The 16956-nt window shown below is 39.2% G+C and overlaps 2 protein-coding genes across 2 annotated transcripts in view; one reads left to right on the top strand and one right to left on the bottom strand.

Moving 5' to 3' along the window:
- Window positions 1-16956, bottom strand: part of LOC124184988 (fasciculation and elongation protein zeta-2-like) — a 296636-nt gene that overhangs the window by 268615 nt on the left and 11065 nt on the right. The window lies entirely within an intron of this gene.
- Window positions 2744-7498, top strand: LOC124184926 (RAC serine/threonine-protein kinase). Its single transcript, XM_046575146.1, has 7 exons — window positions 2744-3334; window positions 3579-3846; window positions 5008-5236; window positions 5313-5510; window positions 5650-5920; window positions 6044-6280; window positions 6394-7498. The coding sequence occupies exons 1-7, from the start codon at window positions 3256-3258 to the stop codon at window positions 6732-6734; spliced, it is 1623 nt and encodes a 540-aa protein (XP_046431102.1). The 5' UTR covers window positions 2744-3255; the 3' UTR covers window positions 6735-7498.

Raw genomic sequence — 16956 nt, 5'->3', positions numbered from 1 at the left:
GTATCGCTATTAGCTTCCAGTGCAACGAGTGCTTTCAACAAGTTTTTGTCTCTGCTGACTTCTTGAGTAGCTTTGCCTCTGTCCTAAGGAGTTTTTAGCACTGCCAGCTAATTTCGGAACGCCCTACGGTCAAAAGAAAAAGCCCTAGAGGGGTTTTTCTAAGAGATAGATGTGAAGAGTAAGTCCATGATGGAGAGCATAGATTGACGTCACATTATAAGCAGTCCCACCTACAAGGAGTAGTTTAGTCGATAAGAATACCATGCATATAATCCACACCCTGAACCCAAAAATATTGTTACTTATATCTCAATACCCAGATATCTATAACCATTAATATTATTTTTCATATCATAATACCCAAATGCCAATGACCAGAATATTGTCTATGCATACATTAATATTTTAAACTTCCATATAAAAAATATTGTTTATTCATACTTAAGTGTTGTTTACTCATACTATACACCGGAATATCTTTATTCATATTATAATACTTAAATATCTATAATTCTGAAGATAGTTTATTTACGTTACTGTCCACATTATAATATTCGAGTATCTGTAAAGCAGAATATTGTTGCCTATATTTTAGTGCAGAATACATGAACTTAAACGAATAGAATTACATTAACATTAATATAATCATGAGTCTTACCACGGGTGTAATCGTCTCGCAGTGCTATGCCATCTTAGGGTGCTATTTCATGAGCAGTAAAAAGCAGCAGTTGTTTAGTAGCTTACTAGTTTTCACTAGCATCAGTCTGGTAATTTTACGCAGCAGCAGCGCTGCTCATGAAATAGATCGTGATAGCAGTAATTGTTGCGGAGCGTCGCATCATGGTCGTATCGTCTCGAACCTAACCTCAATTTAAACGTGAAAACCAGTGACACGCAGCAGAATCGTGGGATCGTGTGTGAAAGTATTGGAGTATTTATTTCTCATTTCTATTGATTCTTGTGATCTTGTGGCTTGTGGCTCGAAAAACTGAACTGCGAGCAGCAGAAACTTGCGCCGGAAGTGATAGGGGAAAACTGCTGCTGCTGCTGCTTTTTACTGCTCATGAAATAACACCCTTAGGCTGGATTTTTACGGGAATCAAATGACGCGGCAGCACCACGCCATCGCCGGGAAAAGTCACTCATTAAAATAGGTACCGATGCAACGGCAAAATGACGCACGTCGAAATCAACGTGTTAAGGTCAATTGATTTCAATTACATTTTTATTCGAAGAATTTAAAATCTTGGATTGTCAATTGGAAGTATGAAACAATGGAGAAAATGAAAAAGCGAGACGAAGTAGCTGATGGCATATTTGGACGAAGCACAATTGATTTCTCTCGGAAAATCACGTCAATACAGTGCATCAAAGAATCAATTTAACTATTTTTCAAAATTGGCCAAATTTTTACTGAAAAAATCCAAAAGGGTTAGGGTGCTGTTGTGCGATTTTCACAATTCGGAAACTTTTTATTTCAGAATCGTTTATGCAGGACTCTTTTTTCACCAGTTGGACTCTCAGGAATGCGAGAAAGGTATCAAAAAGAGCGTAGGACGCACAGCAGAAGAATTACGAACGAAATCCTACGTTTTTCGGCTGTTACTCTTGATATGTTGCTCGCAGCGCATTCCATAGAGATTGTCTGAGCTCTATGAGTAGCTGTTCAAGTTTAAGAAAATAATTTAATTCATTCTCATTATTCTACAATCGTAATACATGTAATGTATCGAAATGAATCAAGTATTATTATCTTTCTTATTATTGTTTATTGTATAGTAGAAAGGCCCTGGAAACATTGCGATATTTTCAGTATGATCTGTGCGGTAATAAACGTATCCAAAGGTATCTTAATTATGCTTGAGTGCACGATTCTAGAACAATGAGAAGGAATTAGATTATTTTCTTACCTCGAAGAACTGCTACCATTTTACTTGATTTTCTTTTCGCTTCTTCATTTTCTCCGTTTGTTCACACTTTCAATAAACAACCCTAAATTTTTCAATTCTTGGACTAAGTTCACATAGGCGCGGCGGTGTGGAGCGCGGTCCAGCGTAACTAATCAAATGCATGAAATCTAGTGAACAATATAGTCCACGCATTTTGATTAGTTACCGTTATATATATACGTTTCCTTTCAGCCAATATAATGTAGCGTGAGAGAGACAGAGTATCTCTCACATATATATATATCTCTCTCTCATCACTTCGGCTGTATTTTTCGCGAGGTCGATGGGATAGGTAACTACTTGGGCCGTGTTCGAAAATTGACTGACAGTACTGTCAGCAATCTTTTATCTCTTTTGTGCTTCTAAGTTCGTGAATAGCTCTGACTCTGTCCTAGGGAATTTTGAGTACTGTCGGTCAATTTACGAACGCGGCCTTAGAGCATATACCATGCAGGAAGCCGTATACCCTTTCGTGTTAGTGGAAAACGGCACAGAGAAGGGAATAGTAGGACGAGTACCTTTCTCTGTCTCGCACGCTCGCGATTGGCTGCCGTAGAAAGAGAGAAATACTCGTCTCACTATGTTTCTCTCTTTCGCACTCGGGGACTCTTTTTCCGCCACCAGGCTTCCTCTATGGTATGTTATGGTATATGCTCTAAGGTTCAAAGCAAAGCTCCCCGATAGCAGTGACTTCGTGTGTAGATATCAGAAGCTTGCAAAACTTGCAAACCTGGAGTCACCCCCACCTTCGAGATTTCATATTTAAGCGTTATGTAAGATCGTATTTCAGTATTATTATATTCCAGTGTTCTTGATGAATACCGAAAACAGGGATATGGACGTTCGTTTTCAAATTACTCCTATCTGCCAACGCTTCTAGCGCTCAAAGTATGGAACGAGAGGGCCTTCCTCACCACCTATCGTTTCAGACCTTTGCATATTGAGTTTCCCTCTAGAATCACTTTCACAACTAACGTTCTAACCTAGTGCACAGTAATTAATGGCGGATTGGTGGAACTTGTGTATGAGAGACGAAAGCATATATTAGCAAATGTTTGCGGAGTGAAGAATAAGGTTTAAAAAATTTTCATGCAGTTTGATGTGAAAAACGAGTTGAAGCATGCTACCCCGACCAATGGCTAGAACATATAAGTGTGATTATATTGAAAAATAAGTGTTTTGTAGTGTGCAGTGAATTACAGCGTAGTCCTGCATATTTCGGCAATATATATTGAATTGTAAAAAATTAACCACTGTGTGAACTACATTAAATATCTTTACGTTTGAGTAAAATTGTTGGGGGGATATGGGAGACGCACAGATGGGCGTCGCGACGCCTGGAGACGGTCAGCAAGTCGTCAAGGAAGGCTGGCTTCAAAAACGCGGTACTAAATATATGCACGTACATTTACGTACTATGCGCTCCCATACGCATACGCGGTACACGCAGTTGCATAGAGTATATATACACAGTCACGTTACACATATTTACATCTCATACTCGTGTTTTATCAGCGATTGTTTTGCTATAGCTCATTTTATCTCTACAATCATCCTCCGCGCTTCCGAAATGTATTTTTTTATGCACTTATATTCTGTTCTGACTTTTATTTTCGTTTCTTCATCCAGGTGAACATATAAAGAATTGGAGATCACGTTACTTTGTGCTTCGAGATGATGGCACCCTGGTTGGTTTCAAGACCAAACCTGAGCAGCAAATTGCTACAGCTGCGCATCCGCTCAACAATTTCACTGTGCGTGGTTGCCAAATTATGTCTGTCGACAGGCCTAAACCGTATACATTCGTTATTAGAGGCTTGCAATGGACAACTGTCATTGAGCGAACGTTTCATGTTGACACAGAACAGGAAAGAGAGGATTGGGTCGCAGCAATCAGGTAATATTATCAATTCTATCTTACAAAGCTTCTGAAATTATGTCCCTGAGAACTTTCTGATAGGTTTAATGTTACAACTTTGAGCCCAGGTAATGAATACTTCAATCATTGACAAGTGAAAATAAGCCCCAAAGCAGTTATTTATTTCAAGACGTTCAACGTTTGTTAATTGTCTTATGTTACCCATGTTTGATTCAGCGTGTTTGCTTCAGTAGAGATGCTCGTAGGTTGTTTTCATGCAAAGCTCTCAATCAGTATGAGCCAAGTGATTCACACGATATGATAATTACTTGAGTATACATGTGGTCAAATAATAAGCATTTGAATATTTTCAAAACTAGCTATCTCTGTTGTTGATTAAACAGAAACAATGAACAATGAGCTAGTGATATTCTAGGGCATAATATATGTTATAAATGCTGTTTTTCTGTCATCCCACCATTACATATGTTTTTGTTCAACTGTACTTAGTTTCTTTACTTTTCACATGGTAACCGATGAGTATTGTGAATGTTGTATTTTTTATTTTACATCCTTTTTCGGACTAATATTATTTGTAATCATATCTCGGAGTGTGTAGAATACTTCTTCACTTTTGATTCATTTTAATATTGATTGAGGTTTGAATTTATAGAATTGGTTTACTTTTGACTTTGGTTTTGTTCTTATATGCAACAAAATGCCGATTTCAAAATTAATACAATTCAGTAACTTCTTTAATCATGCAACTACTGTCCCCATTTTTTAATCATGCAAGTACCGATCCCTTTGATGTATTATTGCCATAGAGTGTTTCGTTTAGTTGTTTTTATAGTCATTATACATAGATTCAAACATATTTCAGGTTACACAGTGGGTCCCTTATTTCTTTAAAAGTACCTTATTTTATTTTCTTTTCCTATAAAACTGAGGGCTTCTGAAGGTAAAACTCCCCTACTTTTGCCAGTCAGTTACTTCATCAACTAAAATGGACCTAAAAATTCAATTTGATGCTTGAGAACAATGTTTATATTTCCAGCTTAACATAGGCACAAAAAAAAAATACATTTAATCTCAAAAATCTCACATATCCTTTGGTCTTGATTATAGTAAAGCGTGTGATACAAATGTCGTTAATTAAATTTATTTATAACAGATTAGATTTTGTTTACTTGCACGTAGATATGTAGCAGATCGGCTGGCTAGTCAGGAACGGTTGGATGGCGCGATGCAACCTTCGGCATTGTCTGAGGACATGGATGTAGAGATATCTCCTGGTGTGCGATCAGATTCATGTGGATCACTTGGTGTTGTATCAGGAGACAGTGATGGAGGCAGCATTGATGAATTGTCAGCAAAATTTAGTGTTCAGGGTACATCGAGCAGTAAAAGTACTGGCAAGAAGAAAGTGGCAAGTAGAAAAATCTGAAAGTTTTCTCTCAGCTGTTTAAAACAAACATTATAATACCTCCTTATTGTTACCATAGACGCTGGAAAATTTTGAGTTCTTGAAAGTACTCGGAAAGGGAACATTTGGCAAGGTGATTCTATGCCGTGAAAAAGCCACCGGTCATCTGTATGCTATAAAAATTTTACGGAAAGAAGTGATCATTCGGAAAGACGAAGTTGCACATACATTGACAGAAAATCGTGTCCTCCGTACGACCAGTCATCCTTTTTTAATTGTACGTATACATTAATTGTCAATTTATCCATCCATTTAGTTATATTGATTAATTTCAGTTTGCTTTCGTTTATTCGAAAGAAACTTTTAATTATCACTCAATATAACTCATTCTTACTTGTAAATTATTCCTTTCTCAGTCTCTGAAGTACAGTTTCCAGACAGCGGACAGACTGTGTTTTGTTATGGAATATGTAAACGGGGGCGAATTATTCTTCCATCTTAGTCGTTCCAGAGTATTTCCAGAGGATCGTACGCGTTTTTATGGGGCAGAGATTATATCTGCCTTAGGATATTTGCATTCCCAGGGTATTATCTACCGCGATTTGAAACTTGAAAATCTTCTATTGGATAAAGATGGACACATAAAAATCGCGGACTTTGGTCTGTGCAAAGAGGATATCACGTATGGTATGTGATCTGTTAGACTCCGGCAGTTTGCATTCCAAAATACTCGGGGTCCATATTTTGAGACAAAGAATCATCGTAATATTTCCACAAATTGTTTTCATCATTTTGTGATTACTTTACAAGGGAGGACCACTAAGACATTTTGCGGTACACCGGAGTACCTAGCTCCTGAAGTACTTGAAGATAACGACTATGGTAGAGCAGTAGATTGGTGGGGTGTTGGAGTTGTTATGTATGAAATGATGTGCGGTCGACTCCCATTTTACAACCGTGACCATGAGAAATTGTTCACCTTAATTATTATGGAAGAAGTCAAATTTCCAAGAGCAATCAGTAATGAGGCTAAGGATATGCTTGGTGGTTAGTTGAAACTGTTATTAATAATTTAAACTTTACATTTATACAAGTATCGATTTATAATGTGAAAAGTTAATGACTGAACATTTTGAATATTTCTTATTTATTACTTGCAGGATTACTGATTAAAGATCCAAGTAAAAGACTAGGAGGGGGTCCAAACGATGCGAGAGACATAATGAATCATGCATTCTTTTCATCTATTGACTGGTCAGACCTGGAGCAAAAGAAAATTCCACCACCTTTCAAGCCTCAAGTAACATCGGACACAGACACACGGTATTTTGACAGTGAATTTACTGGAGAAAGCGTAGAATTAACGCCTCCAGATCAGGGATGCTTGGGCAGCGGAGGCGGATTAAATTCCATCGCTGAAGAACAGGAACATTTTCCACAATTTTCGTATCAGGAAAGTCATTCAGCAGCAACATCTTCGATTGTCTCGATCAATCACTGACCTTATATCTTATACAGAGAATTCAAACCCACAGCTCTAAATACGGTGATTCGGTGCTCTATAGCCTCTGATTTTTTTTCTAATAGGTATTATCAAGCTACTCATATAATCTAAATGCAATCTAACTTTGAATATATTCATGATTTATAATGAAAAAAGAGAGAAGGAAATGGAAAACCGAGTTTGCAGTAATTGTTTCAAGAGAAATTACAGATTGCTGACTCAACTTGCGTCAATCCGAGAATGTCCCTTATATGCAGGGGATGATTCGGATACAAAAATAATTGTATAAAATGATGAGCAAAAAAGCCTTTTTCAAAAGTATTGGTTATTCATAATAATGCCTAGTAATTAAATGTCTTATTACCACGTAATGAGATTTGCGGTGAGCGAAAAAAACAAATTGAATCAGGAAATTTAATAATATGTTATTTATCCAGAATATTAATGAAATTAATTATTCTGCTATGAATGATAATTTGGCAATTTAGGAATGTTTGAATTTTACAGAAACTTTATTCTCAATATTATTACTATTATTTATTCCTTTTTTTTCTCTCACCGTGTTATATTAATGAATACTGATAAGATGAAAAAAGAAAATTCAATAAAAAAAGAAGGAGATAAAAAAAACCGATAAGCAAATGATACCAAGTAACATTAGCCAAGAGGGAATTATACATATTATTATTATACACCATAATAACTATATTATTATATATACATATATTTATATTTTAACAATTAAACGATCATACATTATACAGGCTTGTAATGTATATCCATTCCTTGCTCTGTAAGCGGGTTGCCATAACTAAAATGTTACAAATGAAAGGTGTTAGTGGAAGTGCAGTAGAGTTTTTGCTACCATAAACGACAAGGCAGACAAGTTGTTTTGACATTGGCTGTTCTGGTGCCTCAGAAGCTTAGAACATAAATACTCGGAGCGACCCTTGTCATAGTTTGTGTACACAATAAAATATTTGACGGTAAATTTTCCAGCTAGAAACCTACTTCGAAGATACTGTTTGAATTCTTTGATCAAATCGCATAAAAGCGTCCCGTGATACATTCTAAGCAACTTAGCTAACTGATTTTAAGTCTGAGACGCTCTTGGAGCTTCAATGCCATTCTTGGCAATAAAACTGCAAAGACGTGTCTATATACGGCATCTTCTAGATGTTTGGTTAAGTATGCCTGAATTGCTAAGTAACCGCTTTATCTAACCCTCACTTCATGATTTCGCTGTCCTACGGCAGTGTTGCCAAATAAGGAGAATTTCTCCTAATTTGCCTCGAGCGTTGACTGAAGAATATAAAGATGGATACCCCTGGGTAAATTTTTGTGACGAGTTTTTGGCGGGCAAGTGGGCCCAGGTGGGCCTAGGACACTCGACATTCGTAGCAGCCAAAGTAGTGTCGATATGAAAGATTAAGGCCGTGTTCCAAAATTGACTGACAGTACTGTCAGCAATCTTTTAACTCTTTTGCGCTTCCAAGTTTGTCAATAGCTCTGACTCTGTTCTAGGGATTTTTGAGTACAGTCAGTCAATTTACGAACACGGCCTTAAGATTGAGTCGGTAAAATGTAAGTACGTAGACTACTTGTCGACTGCGACTTGGAAATGTCGATCAGCTCGATCATCCCCGTGAGAAGACGCGTAAGCGCATCCGCCGCCAACTACCACAACCCCCGAGCACGTCTAACCTCCATCAACTACCTGCTCCCAGCGCCGAATTTAACTTGGAGCCGCCTGTAGTCCCGAACTTATTCGCCGCCCCCCACCCACCCCGCACCGAGCGATCTGTTCACTAATGGATTTTTTCAATCAGGATCGATCAATATTTGATAATTTGTATCACACATGCTCATAAGTAGTCATTTTATTCAATATTTTTCGATATAGCTACATACATATAATAATAATAGAGACATACAGGTAAATCGGGCGCTGATTGGGGGACTTCCCCCTATACTAGTCTTGTGGTTTAAAGGGCTACTCATGAATTCACTCCCATCCAAAATTCTCCAACGCCGTGATAGAAGTTTCACTTCAAAAAATCCATTCTACAAGTTGCATATGATTTTGATTTACCAAAAAAATTGAATTTCCAGCGCCCATTTTTGCAGCCCCTAGAAAATACCACTCTAGGCCATAGACATATGAGAATAGACCGCGTGAGCGGGCTGAGAAGGCGATAGCGTGGTAGAAAGAGAAAGCTGCATATAGGCCCCCTTCTATCCTTGTCTAATCGCACATGCGCGGGACACGCGAGTTGTGTATGCCAGTATACTACACTGCGAGGCGTGAGAGTATAAAAACTTTTATTCATACATTTTCTATTTTATCCTTACTAGAAGAATACTGAACGCGCATGCACGCGTTAGACAAGGATAGAAGGATGGGCCCATATGCAGCTTTCTCTTTCTATCCCGCTATCGCATTCACCAACGAGCTACCTTCGAGCTCGCGCGGTCTATCCTTATATGTCTATGCTTTAGGCCCGGGCCTCTCGAGCCTATAGGTAAGTCCGGCGCTGCCTCCACCCACCTCCGACCGCCTTCCTCGTCCTCGTCAACTTCGACCCCATCATCCTCCTCCGCACCCTCGGCCCACGTGATCATCATCGTCGTCGTCCTCCTCGACCACCGCCGATCACTTCCGGCCACCTCCAAACACTTCCTACCCCCTCCAGCCACCGCCAAACACCTCCTGTCACCTCCTACCACCTTCAAACACCGCTTACCATCTCCGTCCATCTCCTACCACCCCCTGCCAACTCTTGCCACCTCCTACCGCCCCGTACCACCACCTACCATTTCCGAACACCTCCAACCACCACCAACCTCCGCCGACCACCTTCGTCCTCTGCGTCCCCCTGCTCGGCCATGTATTCTATAACATTAATATTCATAATTATTCCAACAACTTTTCATTTTTTCTCTCGATCTTGAACTTTCGTAGGCATACAATCGAAACGCTGTTTGAGCTAGTCGCAAGAGAAGTATCTACGTTGGATACAGAAGCAGAATTGTTTTTCGAAAAGTGTTCGTATGGCAAAAAATCCAAAGTAACTGTAATTCATCACGGATACGCTAATTTTAAGATGAAATGGATGCTCCGTATATGAGACAGTATTTAACGCAGTGTCCTGATTTACAGACGTAAAAAGGCGATTGTCGGCGATTTTTTTTTTTTTTAATCGAGAGAGATAAACGAAGCTTCTTAAAACCTAGAGTGTATTTTAACACACAATTAAAAACTACAAGCAAACTTTTGTATCATCCAACTGTCGCAGAACGGCGGCGTTATTAGCTGATCCGTTAACTGAAGAATATACTCTTTAGTCAGCGGCTGACCATCGAAGGGCCTGGCCGCTTGGGTCTGGAATCGGCAGGAGAGATAAGGTGCGTATTTCTTGTATGAAATGTGAAAACTAAAATCATTGTACATCATATCATATCATCATACATCATACATCATACATCATACATCATACATCATACATCATCATACCTAGTATTACAGTTCGAAACCAAAGTTTGAATTTTCGGATGTTCGGAAAGTGACGTCACCAATCTAAAATCGGCTAGCCGAGTTCCTCAGTCTGGTAACAACCGCGCAGTAGAGCGGACCGTTGAGAGTCGCGCTCCGCAAATTTCGAGTACCGGGTTCTCAACCTCCCGGATCCCGCGCTTCGGGTCCGCTACGCGGTGAAACTCGACTTCCAGGATAAGCGCTCCGTGGTTCCTGGTTCATGTTTACAATAAATTATTTCAATTCGTTTTTCGCGCAACCCCGAATTCGGTAGCTGTCAGTCCGCTAATAAAATTTCTCGACTTCCAGGATAAGCGCTCCGTGGTTTCTGCTTCATGTTTACAATAAATTATTTCAATTCGTTTTTCGCGCAACCCCGAATTCGGTACCTGGCAGTCCGCTGATAAAATTTCTCGACTTCCAGGATAAGCGCTCCGTGGTTCCTGGTTCATGTTTACAATAAATTATTTCAATTCGTTTTTCGCGCAACCCCAAATTCGGTAGCTGTCAGTCCGCTAATAAAATTTCTCGACTTCCAGGATAAGCGCTCCGTGGTTTCTGGTTCATGTTTACAATAAATTATTTCAATTCGTTTTTCGCGCAACCCCGAATTCGGTACCTGGCAGTCCGCTGATAAAATTTCTCGACTTCCAGGATAAGCGCTCCGTGGTTCCTGGTTCATGTTTACAATAAATTATTTCAATTCGTTTTTCGCGCAACCCCAAATTCGGTAGCTGTCAGTCCGCTAATAAAATTTCTCGACTTCCAGGATAAGCGCTCCGTGGTTCCTGGTTCATGTTTACAATAAATTATTTCAATTCGTTTTTCGCGCAACCCCGAATTCGGTACCTGGCAGTCCGCTGATAAAATTTCTCGACTTCCAGGATAAGCGCTCCGTGGTTCCTGGTTCATGTTTACAATAAATTATTTCAATTCGTTTTTCGCGCAACCCCAAATTCAGTAGCTGTCGGTGCGCTAATGAAATTTCTATAACTTTACAATCTTCTCATAATCTTTTTGGTCAAATACGTCGATAAAAAAATTATATTAAACTCTACACGGTATGTTTGATTTGTTCTCATCCTGAAAATATTTATTAGCATTCGAGGTATAACTCGAGGTGGTTGGCGGTGGTCGTTGGGGGTGGTTAGGGGTGGTTGCGGGTAATCGCGGTGATTCAGGAAGAGCGGGACGAGGATTTGTGCTCGGTGAGTAAAACACTTTTATAATATTTGCTGGCAATTGTAATTATATTTTATCTAAAATATTTCAAACTAGTCATGTTTACATTAAATTATTTCAATTCATTTTTCGAGCAAGCACATATTCAGTAGCTATGAATAAGCTTATACGATTTATTATATTATTAATTAATTAATTGATATTCTTATAATATTTAATGGCAATTGTAATTATATTTCATCTGAAATACTACAAACTTGTCACGTTTACAATAAATTATTTCAATTCATTTTTCGTGCAAGCACATATTCAGTAGCTATGAATAATCTTATACAATTTACTATATTATTAATTGATTAATTGATATTCTTATAATATTTAATGGCAATTGTAATTATATTTCATCTGAAATATTACAAATTTCTCACGTTTACAATAAATTATTTCAATTCATTTTTCGTGCAAGCACATATTCAGTAGCTATGAATAATCTTATACAATTTACTATATTATTAATTAATTAATTGATATTCTTATAATATTTAATGGCAATTGTGATTATATTTCATCTGAAATACTACAAACTTGTCACGTTTACAATAAATTATTTCAATTAATTTTTCGTGCAAGCACATATTTGATAGCTATGAATAATCTTATACAATTTATTATATTATTAATTGATTAATTGATATTCTTATAATATTTAATGGCAATTGTAATTATATTTCATCTGAAATATTACAAACTTCTCACGTTTACAATAAATTATTTCAATTCATTTTTCGTGCAAGCACATATTCAGTAGCTATGAATAATCTTATACAATTTACTATATTATTAATTAATTAATTGATATTCTTATAATATTTAATGGCAATTGTGATTATATTTCATCTGAAATACTACAAACTTCTCACGTTTACAATAAATTATTTCAATTCATTTTTCGTGCAAGCACATATTCAGTAGCTATGAATAATCTTATACAATTTATTATATTATTAATTGATTAATTGATATTCTTATAATATTTAATGGCAATTGTAATTATATTTCATCTGAAATATTACAAACTTCTCACGTTTACAATAAATTATTTCAATTCATTTTTCGTGCAAGCACATATTCAGTAGCTATGAATAATCTTATACAATTTACTATATTATTAATTAATTAATTGATATTCTTATAATATTTAATGGCAATTGTGATTATATTTCATCTGAAATACTACAAACTTCTCACGTTTACAATAAATTATTTCAATTCATTTTTCGTGCAAGCACATATTCAGTAGCTATGAATAATCTCGTACAATTCATTATATTATTAATTATATGATTAATTACATTATTCCTTACACAATATTTTTGATGTGTTCCTATACTAAAAATATTCATTACTATTCCAGGTATTACCCAAGGTGGTCGGAGGTGGACGAGGAGGAGGACGAGCTGGACGAGGAGGAGGACCAGGTGGACGAGGAGGAGGCGGGGTGGGTCGTGGGAGAGGACCTCTCCTCTCCTCAGAGGAGGGGAGGGGGAGGGGGAGGGAAGGGGGAGAGGTGGGCGGGGAGGGGAAGGGACGGGAAGGGAAGGGAAGGGGCGGGGAGGGGGCAGGTGGGAGGGCGGGTGGGTGGGTGGGCGGGCGGGTGGGCGGGAGGGAGGGAGGGAGGGAGGGAGGGAGGGCGGGTGGGCGGGTGGAGGAAGAGAGTGGAGGACGGATGTTGATGCAAGCCCGTTACAGTTAATAGAGCAGTACACCCCCCCCCCCCCATCCCTCCCTCCCTCCCTCCCTCCCTCCCTCCCGCCCACCCGCCCACCCACCCCCTCCCGCCCCCCTCCCCGCCACCCTCCCCTCCCCGCCCCTTCCCTTCCCTTCCCGTCCCTTCCCCCTCCCCGCCCACCCCTCCCCCTTCCCTCCCCCTCCCCCTCCCCTCCTCTGAGAAGAGGAGAGGTCCTCTCCCACGACCCACCCCGCCTCCTCCTCGTCCACCTGGTCCTCCTCCTCGTCCATCTGGTCCTCCTCCTCGTCCAGCTTGTCCTCCTCCTCGTCCACCTCCGACCACCTCGGGTGATACCTGGAACAGTAATGAATATTTTTAGTATAGGAACACATCAAAAATATTGTGTAAGAATTAATGTAATTAATCAAATAATTAATAATATAATAAAGTGTACAAGATTATTCATAGCAACTGAATATGTGCTTGCACGAAAAATGAATTGAAATAATTTATTGTAAACGTGACAAGTTTGTAATATTTCAGACGAAATATAATTACAATTGCCATCAAATATTATAAAAGTGTTTTACTCACCCAGCACAAATCCTCGTCCTCCTCGTCCTCCTCCTCGTCCACCTCCGACCGCCTTCAACCACCTCAGGTTATACCTCGAATACTAATAAATATTTTCAGCGTGAGAACAAATCAAAAATAATGTGTAAGGTTTGATATAATTTTTTTATCGACATATTTTACCAAAAAGATTATGAGAAGATTGTGAAGTTATAGAAATTTTATTAGCGCACCGACAGCTACTGAATTTGGGGTTGCGCGAAAAACGAATTGAAATAATTTATTGTAAACATGAACCAGGAACCACGAAGCGCTTATCCTGGAAGTCGAGAAATTTTATTAGCGGACTGACAGCTACCGAATTTGGGGTTGCGCGAAAAACGAATTGAAATAATTTATTGTAAACATGAACCAGGAACCACGGAGCGCTTATCCTGGAAGTCGAGAAATTTTATTAGCGGACTGACAGCTACCGAATTTGGGGTTGCGCGAAAAACGAATTGAAATAATTTATTGTAAACATGAACCAGGAACCACGGAGCGCTTATCCTGGAAGTCGAGAAATTTTATTAGCGGACTGACAGCTACCGAATTTGGGGTTGCGCGAAAAACGAATTGAAATAATTTATTGTAAACATGAACCAGGAACCACGGAGCGCTTATCCTGGAAGTCGAGAAATTTTATTAGCGGACTGACAGCTACCGAATTTGGGGTTGCGCGAAAAACGAATTGAAATAATTTATTGTAAACATGAACCAGGAACCACGGAGCGCTTATCCTGGAAGTCGAGAAATTTTATTAGCGGACTGACAGCTACCGAATTTGGGGTTGCGCGAAAAACGAATTGAAATAATTTATTGTAAACATGAACCAGGAACCACGGAGCGCTTATCCTGGAAGTCGAGAAATTTTATTAGCGGACTGACAGCTACCGAATTTGGGGTTGCGCGAAAAACGAATTGAAATAATTTATTGTAAACATGAACCAGGAACCACGGAGCGCTTATCCTGGAAGTCGAGAAATTTTATTAGCGGACTGACAGCTACCGAATTTGGGGTTGCGCGAAAAACGAATTGAAATAATTTATTGTAAACATGAACCAGGAACCACGGAGCGCTTATCCTGGAAGTCGAGAAATTTTATTAGCGGACTGACAGCTACCGAATTTGGGGTTGCGCGAAAAACGAATTGAAATAATTTATTGTAAACATGAACCAGGAACCACGGAGCGCTTATCCTGGAAGTCGAGAAATTTTATTAGCGGACTGACAGCTACCGAATTTGGGGTTGCGCGAAAAACGAATTGAAATAATTTATTGTAAACATGAACCAGGAACCACGGAGCGCTTATCCTGGAAGTCGAGAAATTTTATTAGCGGACTGACAGCTACTGAATTCGGGGTTGCGCGAAAAACGAATTGAAATAATTTATTTTAAACATGAACCAGGAACCACGGAGCGCTTATCCTGGAAGTCGAGAAATTTTATTAGCGGACTGACAGCTACCGAATTTGGGGTTGCGCGAAAAACGAATTGAAATAATTTATTGTAAACATGAACCAGGAACCACGGAGCGCTTATCCTGGAAGTCGAGAAATTTTATTAGCGGACTGACAGCTACCGAATTTGGGGTTGCGCGAAAAACGAATTGAAATAATTTATTGTAAACATGAACCAGGAACCACGGAGCGCTTATCCTGGAAGTCGAGAAATTTTATTAGCGGACTGACAGCTACCGAATTTGGGGTTGCGCGAAAAACGAATTGAAATAATTTATTGTAAACATGAACCAGGAACCACGGAGCGCTTATCCTGGAAGTCGAGAAATTTTATTAGCGGACTGACAGCTACCGAATTTGGGGTTGCGCGAAAAACGAATTGAAATAATTTATTGTAAACATGAACCAGGAACCACGGAGCGCTTATCCTGGAAGTCGAGAAATTTTATTAGCGGACTGACAGCTACCGAATTTGGGGTTGCGCGAAAAACGAATTGAAATAATTTATTGTAAACATGAACCAGGAACCACGGAGCGCTTATCCTGGAAGTCGAGAAATTTTATTAGCGGACTGACAGCTACCGAATTTGGGGTTGCGCGAAAAACGAATTGAAATAATTTATTGTAAACATGAACCAGGAACCACGGAGCGCTTATCCTGGAAGTCGAGAAATTTTATTAGCGGACTGACAGCTACCGAATTCGGGGTTGCGCGAAAAACGAATTGAAATAATTTATTTTAAACATGAACCAGGAACCACGGAGCGCTTATCCTGGAAGTCGAGAAATTTTATTAGCGGACTGACAGCTACCGAATTTGGGGTTGCGCGAAAAACGAATTGAAATAATTTATTGTAAACATGAACCAGGAACCACGGAGCGCTTATCCTGGAAGTCGAGAAATTTTATTAGCGGACTGACAGCTACCGAATTTGGGGTTGCGCGAAAAACGAATTGAAATAATTTATTGTAAACATGAACCAGGAACCACGGAGCGCTTATCCTGGAAGTCGAGAAATTTTATTAGCGGACTGACAGCTACCGAATTTGGGGTTGCGCGAAAAACGAATTGAAATAATTTATTGTAAACATGAACCAGGAACCACGGAGCGCTTATCCTGGAAGTCGAGAAATTTTATTAGCGGACTGACAGCTACCGAATTCGGGGTTGCGCGAAAAACGAATTGAAATAATTTATTTTAAACATGAACCAGGAACCACGGAGCGCTTATCCTGGAAGTCGAGAAATTTTATTAGCGGACTGACAGCTACCGAATTTGGGGTTGCGCGAAAAACGAATTGAAATAATTTATTGTAAACATGAACCAGGAACCACGGAGCGCTTATCCTGGAAGTCGAGAAATTTTATTAGCGGACTGACAGCTACCGAATTTGGGGTTGCGCGAAAAACGAATTGAAATAATTTATTGTAAACATGAACCAGGAACCACGGAGCGCTTATCCTGGAAGTCGAGAAATTTTATTAGCGGACTGACAGCTACCGAATTTGGGGTTGCGCGAAAAACGAATTGAAATAATTTATTGTAAACATGAACCAGGAACCACGGAGCGCTTATCCTGGAAGTCGAGAAATTTTATTAGCGGACTGACAGCTACCGAATTTGGGGTTGCGCGAAAAACGAATTGAAATAATTTATTGTAAACATGAACCAGGAACCACGGAGCGCTTATCCTGGAA

This window comes from Neodiprion fabricii, chromosome 6 (genome assembly GCF_021155785.1).
Source record: "Neodiprion fabricii isolate iyNeoFabr1 chromosome 6, iyNeoFabr1.1, whole genome shotgun sequence".
NCBI classification, from domain to species: domain Eukaryota; kingdom Metazoa; phylum Arthropoda; class Insecta; order Hymenoptera; family Diprionidae; genus Neodiprion; species Neodiprion fabricii.
Note: the sequence above shows the minus strand (reverse complement) of the source record. Positions and strands in the feature narration are given on the sequence as shown.

What these genes read in the sequence shown, in the direction of transcription:
- LOC124184926 (XM_046575146.1), top strand. Translation starts at nt 3,256, where the DNA reads ATGGGAGACGCACAGATGGGCGTCGCGACGCCTGGAGACGGTCAGCAA. An exon ending in CCAGTCATCCTTTTTTAATT is followed by an intron (nt 5,511 to 5,649) that starts GTACGTATACAT and finishes TTCCTTTCTCAG; the next exon opens with TCTCTGAAGTACAGTTTCCA. An exon ending in GGCTAAGGATATGCTTGGTG is followed by an intron (nt 6,281 to 6,393) that starts GTTAGTTGAAAC and finishes TATTACTTGCAG; the next exon opens with GATTACTGATTAAAGATCCA.